General features: G+C 36.7%; 1 protein-coding gene across 3 annotated transcripts in view; it reads right to left on the bottom strand.

Annotated features, from left to right (window-relative positions):
- BRWD3 (bromodomain and WD repeat domain containing 3) overlaps nt 1-18,741 on the bottom strand; it is a 128,301-nt gene extending 109,560 nt beyond the window's left edge. For all 3 annotated transcript variants that reach the window (XM_060086358.1, XM_060086359.1, XM_060086360.1), the window contains exons 1-6: nt 18,521-18,741; nt 18,332-18,390; nt 18,100-18,129; nt 17,639-17,698; nt 6,767-6,917; nt 5,310-5,408 (exon numbers count right to left, since the gene is read on the bottom strand). In XM_060086358.1, coding sequence (XP_059942341.1) covers nt 5,310-5,408; nt 6,767-6,917; nt 17,639-17,698; nt 18,100-18,129; nt 18,332-18,390; nt 18,521-18,551 — 430 coding nt within the window. In that variant the 5' untranslated portion in view covers nt 18,552-18,741. The remainder of the gene's footprint in view (nt 1-5,309; nt 5,409-6,766; nt 6,918-17,638; nt 17,699-18,099; nt 18,130-18,331; nt 18,391-18,520) is intronic.
- Nucleotides 18,742-21,523: the final 2,782 nt, after the last annotated feature.

Here is a 21,523-nt window from a genome sequence, read left to right as displayed (position 1 = left end):
GGATTCCCACACTGGTCTAGATCTGCACTGTCCATTGGCTATATGCAGTTACTGAATATCAAATTACTTAAAGTTCCATAAAATTAAAAACTTAGACCTCAGATACAATAGCCACATGTGACTAGTGGCTACTGTTTTGGATATCACAGGATAGAACATTTCCATAATCACTGAAAGTTCTATTGGGTAGCACTATACTATACAAAATACCAGTTAAAGTGAGTGCCAAGAAATAACTGGTACAATTCCAACTATACTGAATAAAATTTTAAACGTGGGACATATCTGTTTACAATAAAAATTCTACAGAAAGTAGGAATAGGGACTTCCCTGGTGGTCCAGTGGTTAAGAATCCACCTTCCAATGCAAGGGATGCAGGTTCGATCCCTGGTCGGGGAACTAAGATCCCAAATGCTGCAGGGCAACTAAGCCCATGAGCCGCAACTACTGAGCCCACGCACCACAATTACAGAGCCCACATGCTTTGGAACCTGTGTGCCACAACTAGTGAGCCCCCGAGCTCTGGAGCCCGCACACCACAACTAGAGAGAGCCCGTGCAATGCAATGAAAGATCCCACGTGCCACAAATAAGACCCGATGCAACCAAAAATAAAGTAAGTTTTTTTTTAAAAAAAAGGAAGTAGGAATAGAAGGGAACATTCTCAACCTGATAAAGAGCATCTACAATCATACTTAATGGTGAAAGATTGACTGCTTTCCCTGTAAGATCAGGAATAAGGCAAGAACATCCAGTCTTACCACTTCAATTCACAATTGTACTTGAGGTACTAACAGTTCAAGGCAAAAAAAAAAAAAAAAAAGCACTATAAGGCATAAAAGATTATAAAGGATAAAGTGAACCTGTCTTTATTTGTGGACAACATGATTATCCATGTAGAAAATCTCAAAGAATGTCAAAAAAGAAAAAAAGGCTATTAGATCTAGTTAGAGAATTTTGGATTAGCAATATACAAAAAAAAAAACAACACTGTGTTTACTAACAACAACTGGGAACTGAAATTTAAAAATACACAATTTAAAATAGCATCAGAAACCCTTAGGGAAAAATTTCACAAAACATTGCTGTGAGAAATTTTAAAAGACCTAAATAAACGGAGAATTATACTATGTTCCTGGAATGAAAGGCTCAATGTTAAGATGTGAATTTTCCCCAAATTGATCTACAAATACAATGTAATCCCAAACAAAATCTCAGTTGCTTCTTTATATAGAAATTGAGAAGCTAATTCTAAAATTATACATTGCTAGTAGGAATACAAAATGCGATAGCTACTTTTGAAATAATTTGATAGTGTCTTAAAGTTAAACCTGCACTTACCATATGATCCAACAATCCACTACCTAGCTATTCACCCAGAGTAATGAAAACAGATGTTCATGCAACAACCTGTACAAGAATATTTATAGGTCTTTATTTATAATAGCCAAAATCTGGAACAACCCAAATGTCCATCAATAGATGAATGGACAAACAGAATCCAGTGTATCTATACAACAGAATACAACTTGGTGAAATGATATGCATGAATAAAAAAAGAATTAGGTCTAAGTGAAATCAAACAGACACAAAAGGCTACATACTACATAATTTCGTTTAGATGACACTCTAAATAAGGCAAAAGTACAGTGATAGATGAGTGGTTTCCAGGGATTGAGGAATAGGGGATTGACTGCAATGAGGCATGAAATGAATTTAAGGGGTGATAAAAATGTTCCATATTTTTATTGTGTTGGTGGTGGTTATACAAATGTATTCATTTGTCAAAACTCATTGAACTGCACACTTAAAAAGGCAGAACTTGGGAATTCCCTGGTGGTCCAGTGGTTAGGACTCAGGGCTTTCACTGCCAGGACAGGTTCAATCCCTGTTGGGGTAACTAAGATCCCACAAGTCATGTGGCGTGGTCAAAAAAAATGGGGGGAGAACCTTTTTATGTAAATCATACATACACCATAATATATGACTTAAAAAATAAAAGTAATGTGGCTAATCCTTTATCTTTTGAGTTCTAAGTGTAGATCTTTTATAAAAGGAAGTATTTGTAACATCTGACCGTGAAATGGTTTTTTTTTTCCCCTTTGGCCACCCCACACAGCTTGTGGGATTTTAGTTCCCCAACCAGGGATTGAACCTGGGCTCTCTCGGCAGTGAGAATGTGGAGTCCTAACCACTGGACCACCAGGGAATTCCCCATTAAATGGTTTAGAAATAGACTGGAAGGCAAGCAGTGTAACGTATGCCAGTCACATACTTCTCTGGGCTTTGGATTTTTCTGCTCTAAACAGGGGTTTGCAACCCAGTTTCCCAAATCTGTTCCCAGGAAACTTTCAGAATGTTACAGGTGTCCTGGGAAAAGGATTTCCACTGTCAAATTACTTAGATAATGCTCCCCTTAAGGTGATTCACAATGCATTTCAGCATATGAAAGGATCTGAGCAGTCCTACATGCATTCATTTGTTTCTCTATTTTTTTAAACTCAGTGTTTCCCACATTTACTTGACCAAGGAACCCTTTTATCAAGAAACAGTGTTGCTAAAAGTTCTTTCTAGTGCTAAGATTCTTTGATAAAACCTTCAAGACTTACCTTCATGATTAAGTTTTATTTATACAGGGAAACTATAAAATTGATTTTAAAGTAGCTATGGAAAACTGTACCCCACAATGAGAAAACTGTCTCAAATAACAAATTTTAAAAGATTTTCTACTCATCTTGTTTACTTTCGTAGTCAACTCCCCTGAGTTTTTATCAGGTTCTGAATTCTAAATATGTTGAACTTAAGTATCTTGACTAGTATATACTACATGAAAATACATCATGATTGAGTTATCTCTATTTCAATAGCTCATCCTCAAATAACATGGCAGATTTAAGAAAGGGAAAGCATCAGTGACAGGGACACTAAAATTCCTAAGCAATTATCATTATGAATAACAAAATAATTAAGTCAGAATGTGAAGCATTTACTGTACAAAACCAACAGAAGTTTGAATGTATATGCACAGTAGAAAGAATTTTTTAAAAGAGAAGGAAAGAGGGACTTCCCTGGTGATCCAGTGGTTAAGACTCTATGCTCGCAATGCAGGGGGCCTGGGTTCAATCCCTAGTCAGGGAACTAGATCCCACATGCCACAACTAAATATCCCACAAGAGGCAATGAAGATCTCACATGCCACAACTAAGACCGGGTGCAGCCAAATAAATAAATACTTTAAAAAAGAGAAAGAGGGCCTCCCTGGTGATGCAGTGATTGAGAGTCCGCCTGCCAATGCAGGGGGACATGGGTTCGTGCCCGGTCCGGGAAGATCCCACATGCCGTGGAGCAGCTAGGCCCATGAGCCATGGCCGCTGAGCCTGTGCATCCGGAGCTTGTGCTCCGCAACGGGAGAGGCCACAACAGTGAGAGGCCCGCGTACCGCAAAAAAAAAAAAAAAGAGACAGAGAGAAAGAGAAGGAAAGAAAGAATAAAGAAATATTGAAAACCTAATACTCTACAGGCTGCTCTTCAGTGGTTCACATGTGACCACTGAAGGAAGTATAAAGCATATAAACAATGTTGATAGTACGACTAAGACTATTATATATTTTGAACATAAATAAATGCATGAAAAATAAAAGCTATCTCAATTCAATTCAATAAATTAATTATGAATAAAGCTTAAGGGAAAAGTGAACACCAGAAAATTCTGGATGGTAAACAAACTGCCGCTGAAAATGAAAAAAAAAAATAAAAATAAAAACACCATGTCCAATTAGACCCAACCCAGTAGTCTACTTTTTCCAGTAATATCCATGCTATGGAAGAGTAGTGTTAGCAATATATATCAAAGAATCCAATTTATCTTAATAAAACTTATGAATCTTTATCAATGACTTCATCTAAATATTTTAAAAAATTATTTCTAGTCTAAATTTATTTAACCTCTTTGGGTAAATAAGTTCTATAAGCTAATTATATAAAATAGTATTCCTTAAAAAAACTAATCTTATTTTTCAATTTGAATTTAAGGCATATTCTCTAGGCACTAGGCACTATATAAAATAATGTGATTTTTCAGAAGAGTGAGAAAATAGGAAAAGAGTGGCAGTTACTCATCTAGCTGCCTGGTTCTCTACATTCTTCACAAGAATTAACTTTAGTATAAATGGTTTTGTTAGCTAGATCTCCTCGGGAACCACTACTATTATTTCTTCATAATGGTCTGGCCAGAGATGACCCAGGAATAGTATGAACGGGACATGTGAATTTCAGTAAACTACAAGTGGGAAGGGTGATTTTTTTTCTTTTAATAAAGACATAAAATTTATTAGATCATTATAAATTTGGCAAGCAGCTGTAAGCAGAATGTACTTTTGCTTCCTTCTGAAATCTATCTTTACATAGTTCCCTGTAAAATCTTTGAGCTCAGCACAGAAATATGTAACTAGACACCCATATGGTAAAAAACACCTGAAATATATAAAAAAGGAAATGTTTCTGCTGAGGAAAGAAAGAAAGAAAGAAAGAAAGAAAGAAAGAAGAGAAAGAGAGAAGCAGAGAAAGGGAGAAAGAGAAAGAAAGAAAGAGAGAGAAGGAGAAGGAGAGAAAGAGAGAGAGAAGGAGAGGAGAGGAGAGAAGGAGAGAAAGGGAGAAAGGAAGAAAGAAAAGGATGAAAGGAAGGAAGGAAGGAAGAAAGAGAAAGAAAGGAAGGAAGGAAGGAGGAAAGAAAGAAAGAAAGGGAGGGAAGACAGGAGAGGAGAGGAGTGGAAGGGAGGGGAAGGGGAAGGGAGAGAAGGAGGAGGGGAGGACGAGGGGATGGGGGAGGGGGAGGAGGGGAAGGGGAGGAGGAGAGGAGAGGAGGGGAAGGGAAAGAAAGAAAATGAATTTTTAAAAAAGGTTACCTTTTACAAAACCATGATTATATTTGCTTTACATAAAAATGCTTTAGGGCTTCCCTGGTGGCACAGTGGTTTAGAGTCCGCCTGCCGATGCAGGGGACATGGGTTCGTGCCCTGGTCCGGGAGGATCCCACATGCCGCTAAGCAGCTGGGCCCGTGAGCCATGGCCACTGAGCCTGCGCATCTGGAGCCTGTGCTCTGCAACGGGAGAGGCTACAACAGTGAGAGGCCCGCATATCACAAAAAAAAAAATGCTTTAAAAAATCTGGACCAACCATGAAACTCTTCAAGAATGTAAGCAGTTTGTTTATACTTCAAATTTAATTCTGGTATGTATTTTTGGCTGTATAATGAGTTCAGGAAGGAACAAATTAAGAATATGTTTATAACTCACATGGACATTACTCACCCACATTTGGAGGTTTCACATAATTTACAGGTAGTTCTGGAGGTCTGCCTCTATGTAGAGCTGCAAAAGCAGAGCCATTCCATAGTATACTCTTACAGTCTATACAAAAAGATTCAAAAGTCGGTCAAGGCATAGAACAGTTTTCTTTTAACTGTACCCCAGAGGCAAATATCTGTTTGCAATTTTATTTATTGAAATACATTTTTAACTATTAAAACCACAATAAGAAATAACATGCATATGTTTAAAAGTGTTATAATCTATATTATGATAGGTAAACACCAATGCCTTAATATTATCATCAGGATATTTTATTTTCATGCTGATATAGAACCAAAGCTTTTATTATACATATATTTGAATCTTATGTAAATATCTCATGGATTAATAAGGTTTTAAGTTTACATTCGTCCCCTTCTTGATCTTTAGGCTTATACACATGTTCTCATATAAAACTGTATAAGCAAGGAAATGAATACAGCACAAGTATGCCAGGTAAAATTCAGAAACATTTATACTTCGTGTATGCTCATGTTATGGAGCGCCTGCCAGCTGTGCCATGACAGGTTGTTACACTGCATATCAGATGATAATTGAGTAGTTGTGTTTTTTATCTTTAATGTTTATGTCAAAAAATTCAAGCAAATATGAAATATTCCTAATAATTCAAATTTGAAACAAAAATATTCTACTACTCTCTTGAAAGGTTTCAAATTAACTGAATTGAAGAATTTCCTTAAATTATAAAATGAGATATTTAAAAACTGACATCATTTATGTAACTATTTATATTTGTAAATTAGGATTTTTAAAACATTATGGTAAAAAAACAAAACATAGAAATAAATTGGTTGCTAGACCTGAAGTATTTAATTCACTAAGGCATTCTAAACGCCTAATTTCACATTTTTATGTTCAGAAAATTCTATCTATATAATTTACATATGGGGGTTCCGTGTAAAACTTTGGGAGAAATCTGTAAAAGACTGAAAAATAGTGGAGAAGAGAAACTGTTACTGAATGCTGATGGATTGATTTTTTTAATATTTTTAATTATAAACATAGTTACATATCATAATTTTTATTTACCTGTTATGAAGTACCCAATGTGATTAGGATGATATCAAGACTCAAAGATTAAGAACATCAAAATGTAATGAAAGAATATTTTATGTATTTATACTGTACTAATCAGAGCAGCAATCTTTTGAGATTTCTATTCCATAGGATTACAAAGGTATTTTATAGTCTTTACCTCTATAGTATTCACTGTTTTACAGAAAAGGGATCCATTTAGGCCTCTAAAAATTTACTTGTACACTAGGAAAATAAAAACAAGGTTGGCAAGACAAGAAAAACTAAAAGAAAATTAGTATTTAGAAAAGCATGGGGACATTTAATTAACATAAAAATACACTACTCTTGACTCCTTCCTCTAAAAACTGTAAAAATCTTACCTTTGGCATCCCGTAACAGAGACTGCCGACCAACACCTAGTAATGTCTGTACCCCAGGAACACTCTGAGGGATCTCCTTATCTAGTAAGGGACCAATCCGCTCACAAATTTTAAGGAGGTAGTCTGGAGGAATGTGTGCATTGGCTGCCACCTAAAAAGCATAAGTAAAATACAGGAAAACAAATTTGGTTTAAAAACATTAATCTAGTCCATTACCAAACATCATGGAAAAAAGTACAATTTTAAAACAAGGAAAATAACATTTTAAATATTTAATACTTCAACCAAATTTAAGAAACAGCTACAAAAAGTAAGCATCATTTAAACAAATGATAACACATAAATGACATGGCAGTTTAACTTACTTTTTTGTGCTTTGATTAAATCATTTGCTTAGCTGTTAATCTAATGCAATAAGCATTACAAAACAGCAAAAAGGAGCATGCCTAAAAATCAAAGAAGTACAAAGATGATGGGTAAACTCTACTAGTACTTGATCAGCAGTGATCAAGAATCAGAGAATCTAGATTCTATATAAATGATAAGAATGCAAACAAAAGGTAATACTTGCACCAAACTCTCACTTAAGTCCCCTTAGGATTAACAGGACGCATTTGCTTAATTAAAGCAGAACTCTTTCTCCTAAAAAAGTTAATTGGTTTTCAAAAAAGTATCAAATTAATGATTATTTTAAATACCATGTTCTAAACAAGCTATGTACTCAAAATTCATTGCAACATTAACTCATTTTTTTCCTCCAAGTGCTTTATTTATTTTTTTAACATTAACTCATTTTTAAAACACAAGTAAATTTCTGAAGATGATTAACAAATGTAGATATGGATGAGACAATAAAACAACGAAACTGGTTTTCATTTTTTATCTAAGCTAATGTTAAAGTTACTGATGTGTTTCATAAATACCTAATTATTAAAACAGTAAAGAGTAAACTAGAACATTAAAAATCTTTAGCTAAAAAGAACATCTACATTCTCATCTTGACAAAAGGCCCTAAAATCTACTTACAGTTACAATGCCAATTTTTATAAGTTCTACAGAGAGAGAAATATACATATATATATATACACATATATATACCTACCATCACATAGGACACATATCAATATATTACCGCCAAGTCAAAAACAATATAACACAAAGGAATAATTTTGTAAATCATCCCTAATGATCACCAGAAGAGATTATGTGTGTTCTTGATAAATACTGGTTCACTGAATCAATGAATGAATAAAAACCAAAGTCTACCTATAAGCAATATCATATGAACTCACAGAGGAAAAAGCTTTCTCCTATCAGGGTGCCTTTTTTGTTTTCTTAGGAACCACAGGTCAAAGAACTACAATCCAACATGTACTTAGGAATCTGAGAATAAATGATTCTATTGTGATTTTAAAAAATTATTTCCTGCCAATTATCTTTCGTAAGTCCCTGCAAAAACGAATTTTAATCTACCAAAATCACTGGGGCCTGGCAACTGTCATGATGGTCAGGAAGAATGGCAACTTATGGGACTTCCCTGGCACAGTGATTAAGACTCCATGCTTCCACTGCAGGGGGCACGGGTTCGACCTCTGGTCAGGGAACTAAGATTAAAAAAAAAAAAAAAGAATGGCAACTTAACCTGATTATTTGCATCTACAAGGTTTAGCTTCTGGATTGGGACAAAGTATCAAGCAAATTCTTTCAGTTATTTCACACATGTCTACTTTTGTTTTCCAAGCAATTAACTACATAGAACTAAAATATACAGGTAATATTAAAGTGAAAGTACGTGATGATTCAATCTAAAGACTTTTTTTTTGTTACCTAGAGACACTGATGTCCTAAAATCCTAGTTTGTAATTCATTCTCTCCACAATAGGGCATTCCTAAATAGGCCTACATGCAAATATAGTTAGTACTCCTAAAAACATATATCTCAAAGAAAAAAGCCTTAACATACTGCATATTAACATCTATAATAGTTTGTGCCTTTTTTCCCCCAACACTGTCTTGTATAAATTGGGCTTCTGATATCAGTCATTACTTTTTCACCAAGTAAATGTTATAAGTCTTTACACACAATGGTAGTTGATGTCTTTAGTGGCATTTTCTTTTTTACCAATTTTCTTTTCCTCATTTCATTACCATCTCAAGAGTTATTCATTTGTTACACAAATCTAACTACCCTAAAACTTGCAATATATATATATATATATATATATATATGTATATGTATATGTATATATATATGTATATGTATATATATGTATATGTATGTATATATATATATACACATACATATACATATATATATATATATATATATATATGGTAACATATAATCCAGAAAATGGGAGTTCTCTGATATGAATTTTTAGTATTACCCTCTTAAAGAAATCTGTCAGAATTATATCTTTATATCTTTATATCTTAAACTTAGGCCCCCTGGCTACTTCATTTTATAAAAACAATGATGTTTGATTTTCAGCTAGTTATATAAATTTTTTATCAATTCCTCAGTAATCATTTAAAAACACAGAATCATTAATTAAGCAACTAAAACAAGGCTCATCTACTCTCATATTCTCCCCCTTGAAAATTTGTATTAGTAACACAGACTGCAAAAAATTAAAACTATAAATTTGATAAACTGAAAGAAATTAAACGAAGCCTAGATTATAAACCTTCTTGATAGGAACACTGGCTGACCTAAAGAGCAAATCTAACAACTGAAATTACCACACTTGAGAATCATTATGACAACTGAGAAGACCAGAGAGCTCACTGAGATGATCCTACTACTCATAATTAGTTAAAAGGAATCCAGCTGGGCACTGAATAAAATACAAAAGGTACCTAATCTCAGGGGGCCAGAACTGCACCAAGAGCTACATTTGAAATACTAATTTTCAGATAGCCATGATAGCATTCTTCCTTTGGCTTTTCGAAATAATAAGATCAGACAAGTAACTAAAAAACAAAGAAAATAAAATTGTATGTTTTGTTTTCTAACTAAAATCACTACACAGGTAAAATGAAGAATGAAACTGAGACCATATGCTGAAGAAGTAAAATGAAACATTTTATCTGAGATTTGAAATTTTTTTGGGGGGGAATAGAAAATGAACATCCATAAAGTTAGTCACATGACTTTTTGATATTTGGGGACAGGAAACAAACAGATTTTGAAAAATACAGCAAGGCTTTAAATATATCAATATAAGTATAGTAGAGATAAGCATAGTACTTTGAAGTCTAAGAGCCTGGATTACTCAGGCTCTAAAATTGACTAGCTGTTACTCCTTCTGGCAGTATGATACAGTAGAAAAGTCTTAGATTTGAATTTTTCCAGCATCCCCAGGATCCTACTTATATGACCTGCAAAGTTATTCAGTCTCTCTGAGCCTGAGCTTCCTCATCTGCAAAACAGGGAGTAATGATAACCACCTCATATTATTTGTAAAACAAAAACAAAATCATTCACTCATGCATGCATTCATTCAGACATTTGAAGTACAGGGATATAATGGAAAGATTAAACTGCTGCCCTAAGAAAATCCATAATCCCAGTGGGGGAAACAAACTAGTAGCTAGAAACAAATCAAATCTACAAGCGCCCAGAGGTTTAGTACATAGAACTAAGGAAGCAATGTACAGTACCTAATTTAGCCTGGGGGTAGGGGTTCTTGTCCAATTTCATACCTGAATTCTAAGTGAAAGTTAACAAGGCAGACATAAGGAAGGAAACGCATTCCAGGCAAAGAGAAAGGCACCCCCATCCAGTAAACACACTTTGCATAGTGATTAGTACATATATCTCCTCAACGTTTAAGATGCTCCTCCACAACATTAAGTTAAAAAAAAATAAAAATAAAAAACTCTATCCAGAGTATCTGATTTTGAAGGAAAAAAATGCCCACACATATACCAAAAAGATGAAAGAAAATATAAAAAATTAATAGTTTATTTTCTTCTTGATACTGTTCAGTAAAATATAAATGCCTGCAATAATCCAATATTATCTTTATAATTTAAAATTTGAGTTTTAATGTTTGCTGAAATTGAAGGAGGAGAAACGAAAAACTGGGAAGCAAAGGAAAGAAAGCAGGCCTTTCCATTGTAGTAATACCACTGGTTAACAGGGTGGGCTACAAAGTGTTAAGACTTCCTATCATTTTCTTTCGAAAATATTAATCATTGTTCATAGCATTTACTTTTATTTTTATTAGTTTTAAGATTTCCTCAGGAATGAGACAGGCAGAGCAATCCACGTAGGGCTCAAGTATTCTCTGGTTTATACTGCCTCAAGAAAGCACTAAAAGTACTATAACCCTGAGGTCAGATGATATCAAGAGAAGAACAAGGGACCCACCCACAGTCTAGAAGTTTCTCAGTAGAGAAAGGTCCAATAAAAAGAACTCCATACTAGCTAGCAGATTAGTAAGCCTAAAAAATATATATCATGAAAACAGTCCTAAGGGCTTCCCTGGTAGCGCAGTTGTTGAGAATCTGCCTGCCAATGCAGGGCACACGGGTTCCAGCCCTGGTCTGGGAAGATCCCACATGCCTCAGAGCAACTAGGCCCGTGAGCCACAACTACTAAGCCTGCGCCTCTGGAGCGTGGGCTCCGCAACAAGAGAGGCCACGATAGTGAGAGGCCCGCACACGGCGATGAAGAGTGGCCCCCGCTTGCCGCAACTATAGAAAGCCCTCGCACAGAAACGAAGACCCAACACAGCCAAAAAAATAATTAATTAATTAATTTTTTAAAAAAGCTACAAACATCCGTGACTTATTAAAAAAAAAGAAAGAAAAAAAGAAAACACTTCTAAAAAAGTTAAGAAAATTGAACAAGTAATAACTAAGAACCAGCTAATTATAAATCACCATGGTAGATACTAAAAGGCATAAGAAAACATCTTCAACAAGGTAATTTAAAACACAAGAAATAAATTGTCAATAATGTATAGAAAATAAGATTAGGATAAGAAGAGATCAGTCAGAAGGGTTGAGGATCCCTGCAACAAGACATGGGAAAAACATACCTCCCACTTCTTAAAAATGAGTTAATACTATACCAGTATCATATTGAATTACTTTTCTGTAATTCATAAAAAGGCAAATAACACTAAATATATTTTCACCTAGTGATCATTCCTTGCTTAACACAGATGCACTTCAAAGACACTCATTTTGGGCTCAATTCTGACACTTTTTAAATGCTTTTTTTTTTTTTTTTTTTTTTTTTTTGCGGTACGCGGGCCTCTCACTGTTGTTGCCTCTCCCGCTGCGGAGCACAGGCTCCGGACGCGCAGGCTCAGCGGCCATGGCTCACGGGCCTAGCCGCTCCGCGGCATGTGGGATCTTCCCGGACCGGGGCACGAACCCGTGTCCCCTGCATCGACAGGCGGACTCTCAACCACTGCGCCACCAGGGAAGCCCTAAATGCTTTTTTAATGGTACTATTTTATATGCTCCTTACCTTATAAAAAATATTAGGAAAATTGGGTAGTGATAATTAGCCAATTACCAAATAAAACATAAATTCTGGGGTCATAGTTCTTCAGATTTTAATGCTAACCATTCAAACTCTCTGTCCTATATTTAAAATGTAGTAAAATGTAGTAACCAACTCATTTGCATTCTTTCATATTTAACTCATTTGGTCTACACAACAACCTTGCAAAACAGGTAGGGGTTTTTCTTTTATAAATGAGGAAACTGAATCTCTGAGAGGTTAAGTAACTTGCCTGGGGTGGCTCAGCGAGTAATGACTATCTCCTGGACTAAATCTTATGGCCTTTTCTACTACCCACAAAATCCTATTTGAGAAATGTCAAACAAAGGCATCTCTAAAATATGACACAAACACTAAGTTAACTTTAAATTACTATTTTGCTCCCTACAAAAAATTATTAATCAGTCAATAACCAACATCAGTAAAACTTCAACAAAAACACACAAACTAAACTAATATTCAAATGTCACAAAGGTGCTTTCTGGACAAAATTTGATAAGAAACATTCACACAATCCAAATTCTTACTCTTTAACAGCAGCTCTCTTCGTTTCCTTAATACCATCTTATTTGTACTGAGATACCAGTTTTCCTAGAACTGGTGCTAAATCTCCAAAAGGATTTTAATCATTGAAAGTATGTTTCTAGAGCACAATTGTGGAAAAAAAAAAGCCAGTGATCAATCCAGATGAATAGGTAACACAAACAAAAAAGAAAGAAAAGAGCGTACACGTGGCTCAAGCCAATCAGTAGTGAGGAATACCAGTTTACAGACACTGACTGCTGCCTGCCATAATACCTATCAGTTAACATTATATCCACACGGGAGTCAAGCAGCGCATGCTTTTTGGTTTCCCATGATGCATTCTGTTCCTCCTAACTATTGCTGTGTCCACATAACAGTTAATAAATCACACATGCTTAAATTGCTTCCACACTTAGAGATGCAATAACCATGCTACCAGCACTCAAAGATCATTCTACAGTTCTAATAGACAATTTAAGCTATTACTAGTAACTAGAGAACAAGAGCTGGGTAAGGTAAGAAAAAAATGCAGGTATGTCTGGAATTCAAATACAGTGTTTTATTTAAAGCAGTTGGTGAGGATCAAATGAGATAATGTGAAAACATTTTTAAAGTCAAATATGTTAAATGCAGATGTAAATTCTTATAATGACATATATCACCATAGATGTACTATTTCTAAAGACAGCGGTGAACATACAATCTTGACCAAAGTTTTTTAAATAGCAGAAAACTGCTTCAAGTCTTTTGAATATAGAATGAAGGTAATAAAATCTATGTCACTCCAAATGTAAGCACTAATTGGTGCTTTCAAGTCTACAGATGAAAAATGCTGAATAAATGTAAAAATATATACCACACCTAAAGATAATTATGTCTTTGGTTCAGTCTTATGATAGGAGTACCCATACAGTGATTCAAAAATCTTAAAGCATGCCTTTAAAAAATGTTTCCAACTCACCATTCCAATATATAAAATTTGTATATTAACAAAAACTGTTCATTTGTTTACACACACACACACATACACATGCACACACACACACACACGCCCCTCACTGCTCTGTTTTGTCATCCCCAATAAAGCTCCAAGGAGGAAGCAATAAAATAGTCAACAATTCAACAGGGTCACCGCAAATGAAAGGACATCTGTATTTATTTATATTATCTACCTTAAGATGTAAGAAGCAAATCTAATTCTATTATGCTGTAAATAACAGTCAAGCAGAAATAAAGAAAAATACTCAGATCAAACTTCAAAAACAATCACCCTGACTTCAAATCTCTCCCTGTATCATTACAAAATTCTGAAAATTAATTTAGAATTTTTTTGAATGTCATAATCAAAAACGTTACAGTTCAACATAAACTGACAAACATTTCACGTTCAGACTCATTTTTTTAAAGGCACTTCAGATCTTGGCATGTCAATACTTGGCTGCAAGCAGCTTTAACAAAAAAGCACCTTCCCGTGTGTTCCAAATTATAAGTAAAACACTAAATCAGATTTAAGAAAGAAAAAATAGGGATTTCTAGGCTATGCAATAGTAACAGTAGTAATGAAGTGTTGAAGAAATCTAACTTAGTATCTTAATATTCTTCTAGATAAATCAAGTTAAGCAGTATAGACAATTCAAATGAAAATATACATATGGACAGAAAGGCAGGATTTTTGTTTCAAGTATGTAGTATACATGACTATGCAACTTCAATTCAGTATTTTGATATCCTTGTTTATAGTCCTTCACCTCTTTATTATGCACGTGTCTTCTTTCCTTTGTATATCCCAGTACATCTTCAGTTTGAAGTGCTGCTATAAAATTATACTAATTAATACTTTGCCCTAAATTTCAATCCAAAACATGTAGCTAAATCAAAGATCGCACTGTATAAATCCATTGTTCTAATAGCACTTTAAAAAACACTACCCCGGGACTTCCCTGGTGGTCCAGTAGTTAGGACTCTGTGCTTCCACTGCAGGGGCACAGGTTCAATCTCTGGTGGGGAACTAAGACCCTGCATGCCCCTTGGTGTGGCCAACACAACAAAACAAAACAAAACAAACCTACCCCAAGAAAAAAATCCATCTCTCCTACAATGAAGCCACTCAAAATCTCAAGTCAGATTTGAAATAATTTTTATCAACAGTAAGACTGATGAATCTAGCAATCAAACACTGCACACTCAGTTCTCAGCCACTTCTTTTCCTTCTGTTCAATTCTCAGCCCTGCCTCATCTTCGCTTACAAAGAAATCTATAGGTAGAGAACAGACATATGACTAAAAATAAGACCATATTATCAAAATGTAATATCCCTACAAAAATTGGATCCTGGTGGAAAAATAAAAACCTATATGTACAATACAAAAAGTAAATTAAAAACAAAACAGATAACACTAATCCATAGATAACAGTCAAACAATAGAAGAAATTCTGTGTATATAAAAATTAAAAATGTATAAGGAATTATAAAAATAATAAATTAAAAAGATAAAGGTGAAAATCAAGTATATGTAGGGATATACAAATGGATTAATGACAATTAAAAAAATAACTTAAAGTTTAAGCCTCACTAATAATGCGGAAAAGAACCAATTAACTCAATTGAGGACTATTTTCACCTATTAAAGCCACCAAAAGATTTTTAAATATTTTAAAAATTCATTCTAAGTATCTAGATGGTTACATTATAAATTAGGATAATCTTCTGGACAATAATTTTATAATATATAGCAAAAGCTAAAAAATGGATGAGTCCCTTGACCTGATAACTCCACTTCAGAAATATAGCCCAGAAAAACAAATGAAAAAAAAAAGAAAAGAAAAAAAAGGAAAAAAGCAGAAAGACTACTTAACTATGCAAAGATATTAGTGAAAAACTGGAAGTAAACCAAATGTTCAACTAGCAATTGAGTTCTAATCACAGCAACTTAAAAACAACCGAATCTTTCCTTGCCATTAAAATAACAATGACTATTCAAATATAGATAAGTATATGTGAAAGTGTTACCTAAGAAAATATAAAGCATAAAGTGGACATTGATTACAATTACATGAAAATATGCCTTTACAATATAAGGAAAGGAAGTCTAGTAAACTGGGCTTTTTTTTTTTCCTCTGTGTGTGTGTGTGTGTGTGTGTGTATGCATGTGTGTGGTTAGGAGACTATTTTTAATCATTTTGATGCTCATTTACATTTTGCCACTGTCAAGTTAATTTTTAAAAAGCTTTTTCATTTTAAAAAATGTTACTTGCTTAAAATGGTCTACTTAGAAACAAATAAATATAAACAAAAATATTGTCAATACACCTCAGTATAAAACTCTATCTTCAAAACCACATTAGTCGTAAAGTATTAAAACATACTGGCAAGCACTGTTGTTTTTGCCCTTTTTTTGAAAGAACTTCAGTCCAACAAAAAGTCTGACTACAAATTAAACTGGTAATGCATGCAGTTTTTCAAAAATATTTTTTATCCATCGGAGAACTTTTTACCATTAATATTACAGATGGTTGAGTTTATCCTTATCATAATTATTATACCATTTTCTGTGCTTTGCAAAACTAAAAAAAATTTAGTCAGTAGATTTGGTGATAATTAGCATGGCCTCATTCTTGTAATTTAATACAAAGAAAAATATCAAATGAACACCAAAGTAATTTAAATATTGTTTAAATTATTTTTGAATTTATTTCCTGATGGAAGCAAATTTTAAATCATTTTATTTATATTTAGAGTCTACCATACCCCTCCAACTTTCTTTAACTTTGTCTGACTTTCCTCTGTTTGGATCTTACTGGAAGGAAAGATAGCTGAACTTAGATTTTAGTAACATCACCCCTTTCTCCTTTCATTTCCTTCCAACTGACTGTGCCAGTGGCTAACACAAGGGAACATCCTCCCAAAAATAAAAAGGATCACCTTTTTGTGTGTGTCAATGCCGAACAGAAGGTGCATTTACACTATGAATTATATTTGCTGAACAAACAACAGTCAATCCAATGCTTTTGGTCCTTTACTAAAGTATATTCTATTTTAACATATGACCATCGTTGTTTCCTTGTAAATCCAAAATCGTGTTTCGTCAATTCTCAAAAAGCTCATAATCCACAGTTCTTATTTAGTGAAACTGTTAACTGCATAAACGCGATTTAATAATGATTTGATGAGCTATTTTCTACAATCTGAGATATACAACGATTATGCTTTTATTCCGTAGTCGATTATCTAACCCCCGGCAAATTTTGAAATTAGCTTGATGCTATTATTTTTAATTGTGTCGTTTTTCCCTAGTCCCTGGTCCGTCAACTCCCCTCCTGAACCACCTCTGCCGTGCGGCCCACCGCCCCCAGACCAAGAAAAAAAAAAAAAAAAAAAACAGCCTGGCCTCTGTTCCCGTATTTCAAGCCAGGACCAACCAGAAAGCAGTTTTCTTCCACTAATCCGGAACTCCGGGCTGTTACCAACGCTGTCATTGGCCAGCGTCAGTCCTTGGTACGTGCCCCAAGATAACCCCCTGGTTTCTCTCCCTTTTCCCCCTACAATGGGCCTTTCTCGATGTTTGTAAAATATTCATAATCCACAGTACGGCATCTCTGATAACCAGTTCACATTCTTCAAAGTTTTCGGGTGGAAACGAACGAGGCCAAGGGGAGGGCAAGGTACCCTTTCTCCGACTCGCCGGGAGGGGGGAAGGGACAGTTCTTCGGCTCAGCACTGAGCTCCAGAGCCGCGTAGGTTGAAGGGTCGGGGGCGGGTTGGGGGAACAAGGTGGGGAGGGAGTGGAGAAAGAGTTGGGTTAAGTTGAAATGAAAACTTTACTCACCAGATCCTCGAAGCTTCTTCTGTGCTCTCTCCCCTCCCAGTCTAAGCGGCGCGGAATAAGCTGGGGGCCGGCGAAAAGAAAGGGGGGAGGGGGCAATGATAAAGGCCAAGCCTCTGCTCCGCATCAACCCGACCCAGTTTGGGTCCGGGTCCTCGACCCTTTGGCGTCTTTATTGCTGTTGGCCTGATAGCTGTTGTCTCAGAGCTAGATGAGTGTGGGGGGAAGGAGGCCGAGGAGGAGGAAATCCTGAAAAAACACCTCCCACAGGCATAAAGAGGGGGCGAGTTAAGACCCCAGCGATATCCGCCCCTTTTGAGGAAAGAAGCCGGTTCACCACTGTGACAACAGCTATGAGTGCCCATATCCAAGCCTTCCTCCCGGCCCTAGCCCTCCGCCCCTTACTTGCCCTTCCTCCAGTCTCACCCCAACCGTCCCCACCTCTTCCCGAAGGGGGTGCGTACCTGATGCTCCTCGAGCTCCTGCACTAGCACCTGAGCAAAAGGGAAACACGGATATGAGGGCAGCTCGGGCCATCAACCCATTCCTCCCTCCCCAAACTGAACCCAGCCGCTGACGGCAGGGCTACTCAAGGCCGGCCTTTCCCTCACCCACAGCGGAACCGCAAACCCCGCTGCCTCGATTTCCCCACTGGGACCATTCCCCAAGACTCCCAGATATCCTTCCCCTTCTCACCTGAGCGGATTTGTTGCAGGGTCCGGACTGCAAGAATCTAGCGATCAGGTAATACAGCTCTGAGGAAGGTGTGGGGGGGGGAGAGGTTGAGAGGGAGGCAAAGAAGAAAAAATAGAAGCTTTTTCAAAAGAAACTGACAGCCGTCGCGCTAAGCCCCCATCCTCTTAGACCCCAGACACAGCTACCCACCGGCTTCGATCTGGGTAGGTGCCGCCGCCATCCTTTTCCCGAAGGGGTTTTGGGGATTTGCTCCAGAGGGGCTGGCGGGGGCGGGTGGGGATGCTGCCTCTATTGTGGTGAAGCCCCCATGCCCAGGAGTCCCGCCGCTTCCGCCGCACTCCTCGTCCCAGTTTCGGTCTCTCTCGGATTCATCGCATCACGTTTCGACCCATAGATATTCTAGCCCAAGAGCTGAGGAGGCGGAGGAGGAAGGAGAGGGAGAGAGAGAAGAGGAGGGAGGAGCCGAAGTGGCGGAGGGGTGGGCGGGGGCAAAGGGGGTGGAGAGAGGGGAGGGTAAAAACTGTGAGAGGGACCTGCAGCGCTCGTTGTTCACCGCCAGAGGCACTAATGCATCCTCCAGTCCTCAGCTCTCCAATACAGCCGACAGTTACCTAGCTACCGCTCCCGGAAGGAAGGGGAGGTGCTAACTGATGGCAGACTCTCTGGCAGCTACCGTAGAACTCAGTGGTGACGTTCCCTTCGGCGAGTTCCAGAGTGGTACCCTTCCTGTGAGGACAACCAGGCCCTTTCCTATTGAGGACCTTTCCCTCTGGCGTGGTCGTGAGGAACATGTGAGGAGCCAACTTGATTCAGCTGCTTTCTTCGATTCCCTCCCGGCACCGAGGAGGCTTTGGTTTTTTTGTCTGTCTTCCACTGAAAGGAGGCTAGCCGCTAAAGGATCGCGTGCTGAGAAAGAAAAGGAGCCCCTACTTCGTTGTCACTTGTTTCTCTTTAAAATGATTTTTGTACCAGATGAAAATGCTGTGAACTTAGCAGTCCAGAGGGCAGGGCTCATACTGTTATAGAGAAAGAGCAGCTCTCAAAACGTCCCCTGATTCTGATAAATTTTCAGGAAGAATTTGATGGCAGACATGAAGCATTTTATTTGTTCCCCTCTGAATGTGTAACACATGCCATATCTGTCCCATTCCTATAAGATAATTTTCAATCGTGTCTTCAAATACTGTCAAAATATTTTACGTTAACCATGGATTTTTATGTATTATTGCATATCTGTAGGCAAGGTAGTTTTCTACAGGTTTGGGGCAACTTTCGTTAATTAATATATAACCCCTAACTCTTAGTACAGTACCGACTTTCAGTAGTTGGTTACTGAAGTCTTGAGTGATCAAAGGATTTGTAGAGTAATTGATATAGTTAACAGTCTACTTCCCTACTTTCCCTCACGTAATATATTCACACCTCAAGCCCTGACCAAAAAGTAATTAATAGAAGCTGAACCTGATGAGGCCAGAAATGCTGTTTAAGCTGCATGTACTGTTTACATTGAAATATTGATTTGAAGGTTCACCTTTTAAGGTTAGGGCTGGATTCTTAGGATTTTGATTTCCTCACTCAGAGTTCAGCCATTGACCATAGTGTGCCTAGAATTTCATTATGCTGGCATAAACTTAGCCTAGGTTGGTTAGTTCTCACTCTGGCCATTATTTTGCCCTCAGAAAGAAAGAACCACACAAGATGTGATATGATAGGTCTATCTTTGGTTATTATGCTGTAGTACTTGATAAGACAAATGTCATTAACTGAAAAATATTAGATATTGAAAAGATCTATAAGCCCTAGATAACTCATTGCAAGTAGCTTAACAAAACACCAGACTAAATATATTTTACAGACCAAGTATAATATATACAACAGTTACCATTAAGCCATTACAGTGTACTAAGCACTTTACATATTTTACCTCATTTAATCTTTATAATGACCCTAGGAGGTAGTTTCTATTGTTATCCACATTTTACAAGTTATAAAAATGACTATATGACTTTGGACAACTCACTGAAATTCTGTGAACCTTATTCCTCATCTATAAAATATAATAGTACTTGCCATGCCCACTTCACAGTAATTGCTGTAAAAGTCATGTGAATATGTTTGTGTCATATTTCAAACTGTATAGGGCATTGTTATTTCAGTGATCGCTTCAATATCAGTCTGGGTGCAATCAGGAGAGACAAGGCACACAGTAATTTGAAAAGAGAAAGTTTAAGGTACAGAATTATTAACAATGACAGGAGATTGGAGTAATGAGGAATTACCTAGTAAGGTGTAAAGAGAACTCTAAAGAATATAGGAATAGAAGACATAGTATATAATATAATAGCAGATAGTTTAATAGCCACTAACCCTAGAGCTGAGAGTACTCTCAATCCCTATTGCCTACCCAGGGCTAAGATCCAGACATTGTTGGAGAGGACACAGCCAACCAAGGCTCATTCAATGTCAGGAAAGATGCTGTGGTACCTTGCTGAAACTCCAACTTCTGGAACTTTCTAGAAGCCTACTTTCTGGAATCAACCCTCTAGGGTACCTGGGAAATAATGTTCACAGGGAAATGTCTCACCAGAGGCACTTTACTACAAAACCACCAGAGGCAAGGTGCCAGGGGAGGCTGTTGGGTGCTACCAAAAGCATGCACCACAGGAACCAGGCACTAGAGAAAGCTGCACAAGCTGCAGGAACAGCCTACTCCATAAGCACTCCAGAAGCGGGATGCAAAACCTTTTCTTCTTATACTGTATTTCCAGTTTGCTCTACTAACAAAGCTTCAGTTCTCGCTGACCAAAGGAAACATATTTAGATAGCCCAGATCCATTTTCGTAGAACAGTCAATAATGGATAATTTGGAGATGATGAGCAACAAATCAATAAACTGGCACAAATTCCCTACTGTTTTCTTGACTATAAGGACTAGGTTGATAAAAGGAAAGTTATTAAAATGTGTGTGTTAACATAAAAGTGTTCATTTGTTCTTTAGGATAAGCCGAATGCTTTGAATTATTTTGTTGCAATTAGAATCACCAGTCTTAACCCTGTGGCCAAAGGCTTAATTGGGAGGGGAAGGGAATTTTTATAAGCTAAAGCAAATATTGATTTACATAGAAAAAATCAGGAATGCTTACCTGATAGGTATTAGTTTCCTAGGACTGCCATAACAAATTACTACAAACT

This window comes from Mesoplodon densirostris, chromosome X (assembly GCF_025265405.1).
Source record: "Mesoplodon densirostris isolate mMesDen1 chromosome X, mMesDen1 primary haplotype, whole genome shotgun sequence".
NCBI classification, from domain to species: domain Eukaryota; kingdom Metazoa; phylum Chordata; class Mammalia; order Artiodactyla; family Ziphiidae; genus Mesoplodon; species Mesoplodon densirostris.
This window is presented reverse-complemented; position numbering and strand designations above follow the sequence as displayed.